We start from the raw sequence: 8,168 nt of genomic DNA on the forward strand, positions 1-8,168 counted from the left end.
ATCCTCCGGCCTTAGAACGAGATTGTGGAATCCAGTGAGTGACTAAACTTGGGAGGGATTTTATATATGTGAAAGAGAGTGTTTGTCTCAAGGTTTTTCATCAAGATGAAGAATCCCTTCCTAGTATCATGATCACTCTATTTAAAGAGTCAAGTTTGCATGTTCATGCAAACTTGAGATCACCAAATTTTGACACTTAAAATTCCACTCAAATGTTTGGGATTATGTGGCAAGCATGCATGTTTGAGTTAACCAAATTTTGACACTCAAATTCCACTCAAACTTGTGGGGTTTATTTGGCAAACATGCAAGTTTGGTTAAACCAAATTTTGACACCTCAAAATTCCACTAACATGGATTTTTCCATTAGATGAAAGTCAACATTTTGACCTTCTTCATTTTAATTCAACAATTAATTTGAATAATGAATTTCAAATTAAAGTAACATTAAATGATTAATTAAACTATTTAATTAATATTTAATATTAATTCAAATGTCAATCCCAATCAATTCCGACACATAATTGATTAAGATATTTAAATCTTATTTAAATATCTCAGAATCTCTCTTTTCGTTTAATTCGTAAATAAAACAAAATTGCGGTTAAATATATCGTATATATGTAACGCATATTACCTAATTTGAATTCGAACACTTCGAACTCACTCGTCACACTGTTCTATGGTTTAGTCCGATATGAGCTAGCAGAGGGACCTAATGGACCTATAGATCATGGGCTCCAACGATCCAAGATTAACCGATTAAACTCATTAACCTGGTTAACCAACATTCGTTAACTACTAGGACACTCCACTAGAGCCTAGTAGTTGCACTCCCCTCACTATAGATATATTTCTGTCCATCTGATATAACCATGATTAGTAAGTCGATCCTTCACAGGTTGTTTGTAACTAGAGCTGGGTCAATTTACCGTTTTACCCCTGAAGTTACTTCTTGTTCCTTATGTCTCACTGATCCTCTAATGAACAATTGGTTTGTGGTCCAACCAGTAAACCGATCCCTCTCAGGCCAATGAGAGGGTGGGCCCCCTTGTTCAAGACCTGGAGTCAGTGCTTAAGGGAACTACCTTTCTTCTATCCCCAAAAGTGGGTAGGAGTGAATTCCGTCTTGCACCCCACGTCCCCAACCATTCACCCAGTCTTACCCCTGAAATGGGAGGCCTGTTGAGTCGGCGAACTAGAGCCACTCTCACCCATGCAAATCTAAGGATAATTCCGAATAAATAGGAGTTCATGGTTAGCTCAGGATTAAAACCGAGTTACCTAGGTTATCGAATGAAAAGAAAATCAGTCTCAACAGTAAACGACTTTATAAAGTGAGAGTGGTTTTCTTCATGGTCCGATCTTATGCAATACTCATTGCATAGGACGCCCCCACTCACATGTCTCCACATGCACAATTTAGTGATCACATTGTTTATATCATATACAAAAGTGGGCCGCATCCATAGTGTCCCCAGAATAAGGTACTCAGCCTTATCCTTATACTATAGATCATTTTGACTATATACTTGAACTTGATCCACTCTTATGTCTCTACATATAGTTCAAGTAATCATACTATAGCCAGAGTGTTCTTAGTTTATTGGATTTAGATTAATGATCGTAAAGTTCACTTTATTCAATAACAATTTATTACTGAATAATCATCAATAATAACTTCATTGAAAATAGAATATATCTTTGTTTACAAACTATGAGTTTTAGGACATAAAACCCAACACTATGGTGGTAGCACATGCCATAAAATCTGGAACCTTATACCACCACTGCAGAGGGTAAGAACATGGCTGTTGTTGCTGAGAGTGCTTCAAATTCAAGTCTATGACACAATAGACTTGGACATATGAGCGTCAAAGGAATGAAGACGCTGACTGCAAAAAAGAGTTTCGGAAGGTCTGAAATTTGTTGATGTAACGACCAAACTTATCATATAAGTAGCGGTCAGGGCCGTTACAAAAGATAATGAGATTTATTTGGAACATGATGAAAATCATGTAGAATTTTATTAGAAATCATGTGCAGGGGTAAAAAAATAAAAACAATGCAGCCTAAAGCTATTTAAAACAAAGAGGAAATTTAAAATCAAAAGAAAGTCTGATGCGACCGCCTAGTTCCCACAAACTAGGCATCCACAACATAGTTTAAATTAATAACAAAAGTGCGGAAACATCTCTCCCACAAAATGAGACTACAAAAAAACATAAAAATCCTTGAATCGCACCGTGACTGACTTTGGCATCCTACTCGTCACCTCCGTGCCACAGCTTCACCTGAAAATCATTAAAAAAAAAAAAAACAGGGTGAGTATAAAAATACTCAGTAAGGAACTCCCCTATTGGGGTCAACATATGAATCGTCACAAGGCGATCAACCAAAACACGCATCAGGTGATTAATGCCACCACAACATCAACGCCACTTTTACTCCGGTGGTTATTCCTAGTTGGTTACCCAAAACACACAGCGTGTAACCATTACCACAAGGACCTCACCTCCTTATTTCCTCTAATTGACTATCCATTGCTGGTTACCCAAAACACACAGCGTGTAACCCTTACTGGATAGACGTTTTCTAGAATCACCCCAAAGGTGACTATTGGTGGCTAGTTACCCGAAACACACAGCGTGTAACTATTACCACATACCCCTTAACCATGGCTACCTACAAGCACAATATGCCGACAATCGACACCTATTCGGACTACACAACCTAACTGATAAGATATGGAATCAATACAAGGGGAATAAGATTCGGATTACCTTGTTGATCGAATATCTCAAGGCAAGAACACTTGATTGAGATTCGAATCACTCCACAAGCAAGATCGATCATGTCTAGCTTGAATGACTCTTGTTGATCAAATATCTCAAACACTTGTTTGAGATTCGAATCACTCCACAAGCAAGATTGATCATGTCGAGCTTGAATGATTCTACATGCAATCTAAACTACATAGAATTGCAAAGAAACTTAGCCATTGGCTAAAGGAAAGCACAAATGCTTCTTTAATAATATTTTTCAAGTCTACCTTACAAATACAACATACATGGCTTTATATAGCCTCAAAATAAAACAATTAAAGGCATTCCAAAAGTTGTAACATTCATACTTGATGACCATAATTAGCCATTATGTAAATGTAACCTAAAGTAAATAGTCTTAAAATACATTAATGAAATACAATAACTCTAAATTGTAACCCACCCAAAATTTACAACAATCAAACTTCATTCTTCTTCAATGTAGCATGAATTGAAACATTTTTTTTGATAATTTTGACAACCTTTTCTTCACATCTTCATTGAAGTATATTGTATGATTGATGTCTCTTGGTTCATATCATTCTCCACTTCTTCAAGAGGATTCGTCCTCGAATCTATTTGTGAAACTTTGCTGCAAAAAATAAGTTATGGAAATACGAAGGAACTCACAACACTCTCCTCACGAGTATACACTCAAGGAAATTTTAGGACACTCTTTTTCCACTCAGTTACACAAATGAAGCTCTCATTCTCACCTCTAAAAATTTTAAATAGAGCAAAGATTGAATTTTGAACTCTGGGTCGATTAAAAACTAAAAAGATGAAAATAAATAAAAATCAAATTGAGAGAAACGCAAAGGAAACATATATCCGATCTTGAGCCTGAAGCTCTGATACCAAATGATAAGATATGGAATCAATACAAGGGGAATAAGATTCGGATTACCTTGTTGATCGAATATCTCAAGGCAAGAACACTTGATTGAGATTCGAATCACTCCACAAGCAAGATCGATCATGTCTAGCTTGAATGACTCTTGTTGATCAAATATCTCAAACACTTGTTTGAGATTCGAATCACTCCACAAGCAAGATTGATCATGTCGAGCTTGAATGATTCTACATGCAATCTAAACTACATAGAATTGCAAAGAAACTTAGCCATTGGCTAAAGGAAAGCACAAATGCTTCTTTAATAATATTTTCCAAGTCTACCTTACAAATACAATATACATGGCTTTATATAGCCTCAAAATGAAACAATTAAAGGCATTCCAAAAGTTGTAACATTCATACTTAATGACCATAATTAGCCATTATGTAAATGTAACCTAAAGTAAATAGTCTTAAAATACATTAATGAAATACAATAACTCTAAATTGTAACCCACCCAAAATTTACAACAATCAAACTTCATTCTTTTTCAATGTAGCATGAATTGAAACATTTTTTTTGATAATTTTGACAACCTTTTCTTCACATCTTCATTGAAGTATATTGTATGATTGATGTCTCTTGGTTCATATTTTTTTTATTTCCTCTAATTGACTATCCATTGCTGGTTACCCAAAACACACAGCGTGTAACCCTTACTGGATAGACGTTTTCTAGAATCACCCCAAAGGTGACTATTGGTGGCTAGTTACCCGAAACACACTGGTGTAACTATTACCACATACCCCTTAACCATGGCTACCTACAAGCACAATATGCCGACAATCGACACCTATTCGGACTACACAACCTAACCATATTACACGACAATCAGATTACACAACAATCCGATTACACAACCATTCGATTACACAACCATCTGATTACACCAAAATCCGATTACACAACAATCCGATTACACCATAATCCGATTACATAACAATCTGATTACACAACCATTCGATTACACCAAAATCTGATTACACAACAATCCGATTACACCAAAATCTGATTACACAACAATCTGATTACACCTATCCAGACTACACAACCTAACCATATTACACCACAAACAGATTACCCAACCATCAGGTTACATAACAATCAGATTATACGATAATCAGGTTACAAACAATTACACACAACGATCAGATTATACTCAGCATTCAGATTATTACACAGAACACAGCCATTGAACGATTTTGTTCGACCCATTTTCAAAAAAAACAAAACGTTTATTTTCAATAGGCGTGCCCCTTACCCAAGGAGCTGCTTTCTTGGCCTTTCCTAATCAACGACGATCCGACTTCCCTCGAACTGAGACTTCCTCCTACGTAGGCATTGAACCTTTGTTGCGTCTAACCCTCTTGAGGTCGGTTTTGGGCAACAATGATGTTGTTCCCTCGCGGTGGCGATGTGGCTGCTGGGCGAAGGTTTTCTGATGTGGGAAGGGGTGCGGAGCAGTGTGGGAACAATCGGTTGCGGGACAGTGAGCTTTGGGTGGCAGCGACTTAAGGAAGAAAAATGAAAAAGAGAGAAGGAAGGGCGGCGGACGGCAGCAGAAAGAAGGAAAAGCGGCGACTGGCTAAAGGTTTGTTCCCGTAGTGAACCCTAGGGCTTATTTTTTATAAGTCATTTTGTTATTGGGCCATGGGCCCAAAACGTGGGCCTTACAGTTGATGTGGGTCCTTGTGAGAACTGCATTATGAGTAAACAGAAACGAGTTAGCTTCACGAATACTACTAGAGAATTGAAGAAAGTGCGGTTGGAAATGGTCCATACAGACATTTGGGGACCATCTCTAGTTCCATCACTTGATTGATCAAAGATCTACGTCACCCTCATCGATGATTTCAGTAGGAATGTGTGGATTTATTTCTTGAAACACAAGTCAGATGTGTTTGTCACCATCAAGAAGTGGAAATATGAAATTGAATATCTGACCGGTTTGAAGATCAAATGTCTGAGGTCTAACAATGGAGAGGAGTACAACAAGTTAGAATTCAAAATATTTTGTGTAGCTGAGGGCATTAGATTAACAATGACAATTCCCGGTAAAGCAAGACAAAATGATGTTGCTAAAGGATGAACAGAACATTGAATGAGCGGGCAAAGAGTATGAGGATTTATTATTGATTGCCAAAGACATTCTAGGTCGATGCTGTAAATACAACAATCTATTTGATCAAAGAGGGTCGTCAGTACCCTTGGAGTTCAAGTTGTCAGACGAAGTATGGACATTAAAAGAACTCAAGTACTCTCACTTGAGAACTTTTGGTTGTACTCCATATGTTCGTTGCACATAAAATAAAAAACTCCCATTTTTCCTATCTTCGTTGTTTGATACCGGAGTCATTATGACTATGTTGAGAATTATTAAGAGAACTAGTCCCACATTAGCTAATTAAGAGGAAGATCACGAGTTTATAAGTAAGGAACACTATTTCCATTGGTATGAGACATTTTGGGGAAACTAAAAGAAAAATCATGAGAGTTTACGCCATCAAAGATTCTATTAGGAAGACTAAGTTAAGATAAAGACATAACTCTGATACTAGAGATATAAAATAACCAATCTCCACAATAGTATGATATTGTTTGATTTTACTTTTAGTTTTCCTACCATGTCTCGTAACAATAAAAATAGTTTCACTTACTTATATCCCAAAAATCTTCCTTTAGCTCATTTTTCAAATATACAACATAACTTGTAGAAACAAAATATTTGTACACTTCTAGACATGTTCTCCACCTAACTTAACAATTAAATTTGGATGATAATTATGAAATTATTGTCTAGTAGTCTCTTTAGTCTTAAGCTTCCAACTTTGGAACACTTAATTCATTTCCACAATTACCCCTACAAAGTAGTATAAAATCCAACTTCTCCCACACCCAAACATCACACCATCCCCAACAAAGCAACAATTTTCCATACCAAAGCCCTCACAGCCATGGCGGAAGAAAAGCAAGGCCATCATCACCACAACCTTCACCTTCACCACCACAAAGAAGGAGAAGAGTACTCCGGCGGCGACGTCGACTATGAGAAAGAAAAGAAACACCACAAGCACCTTGAACACCTCGGCGAGCTTGGTGTCGCTGCCGCTGGTGCCTATGCTCTGGTACTTAATCAAATCCTCTTCTTGTTTGCTCCTCTAAATTCCTAATCAAATAAAAGTACAATTAACCTATGTTGTTCTCGTTGTTGTAGCATGAGAAGCACGAGGCGAAGAAAGACAGCGAGCATAGCCACAGGCACAAGATCAAGGAGGAAGTCGCAGCGGCGGTGGCGGTCGGAGCTGGTGGGTTTGTGCTCCACGAGCATCATGAGAAGAAGGAAGCAAAGATAGAAGAGAAAGAGGCTGATCATGGCAAGGACCATCACCACCATCTTTTTTGAAACTTTGGCTTGAATCTGTGTGGAGTTGTTTGTGTGTGTGTGTTTTGGCTTTGTGTGTGATGTTTGGGTTTGAAGAGCTAAATATGGTAAGTTGTTTGTAAAATAAATTGGAGATGCTTTATTACGTAATAAAGTTTATCTTTCATGTGCTTCTCTATTTATTTATTTATTTTTCTTGAACGATCAAACCGTGTTTTTCTTTTTTAATTTGGAAATTTACAATATATATATATATAGATTCATACATATATATATATATATATATATATATATATATATATATATATATATATATATATATATATAGATATATATAGATATATAGATTCATACATACATACATATATATATATATATATAGATTCATACATACATACATATATATATATATATATATATATATAATACATATATATAGATATATATACATATACATATACATATACAAATCTCCCTTTCTTTCTTTACCATTCTCTGTATAAATCTCGACTATTCTATTTGTAAAGATATGGTTATAGGGTAGGGGCTTCAATCTTTCTTTCTTTGTCTATTAGTACACAGTTCTTCTCTTTGTAGTGTGGAGCAGCTTGGTAGCTCGCACAAGGCTCATAACCTTTCAGTCATGGGTTCAAATCCTGTCTCCGCTAAATCTCTTTCTTTTGTCTCAAAAGAGGTTTGATCTTGGTAACTATAATGACTTGAAAGAAAGTCAAAGCTATAGGCTAGTTGCAGTGCCATCTTCATCTTCCATCTTCATCTTCTAGTTTGCCGCGGACTCTGCTCTTAGCCTTTCTCTCACCGCTAACGTAGTTCTACTTCTATGGTGCATACTAACAAACAACCTCTTATTACTTGACCAAGTAGTGCCTTATCCCAGGTTTCTGATCTTTCTATCATGTTTGTTTCTCTTCCTCCTTGGCTCTTCTTATCATCACCGCTTTTGTTTCATTTTCATCTGGCTTTTCTTGTGTATTATCCGAAATAGTCAATTCTGTGTTTTTCCATATCCACTGTCTAAAAAGCGTTTTTATTTATTCCGGGAATA

At 36.5% G+C, this 8,168-nt stretch overlaps 1 protein-coding gene across 1 annotated transcript; it reads left to right on the top strand.

The window, feature by feature from the left end:
• The first annotated feature begins 6,608 nt into the window (after nt 1–6,608).
• On the top strand, nt 6,609–7,274 carry LOC147792345 (abscisic stress-ripening protein 3-like). Its single transcript, XM_087125001.1, has 2 exons — nt 6,609–6,845; nt 6,935–7,274. Exons 1-2 carry the CDS (start codon nt 6,675–6,677, stop codon nt 7,121–7,123), a joined length of 360 nt encoding a protein of 119 aa, XP_086981127.1. The 5' UTR covers nt 6,609–6,674; the 3' UTR covers nt 7,124–7,274.
• Nucleotides 7,275–8,168: the final 894 nt, after the last annotated feature.

Source organism: Cucurbita pepo, chromosome 6 (assembly GCF_057944985.1).
Source record: "Cucurbita pepo subsp. pepo isolate OVF chromosome 6, ASM5794498v1, whole genome shotgun sequence".
Taxonomy (NCBI): Eukaryota; Viridiplantae; Streptophyta; class Magnoliopsida; order Cucurbitales; family Cucurbitaceae; genus Cucurbita; species Cucurbita pepo.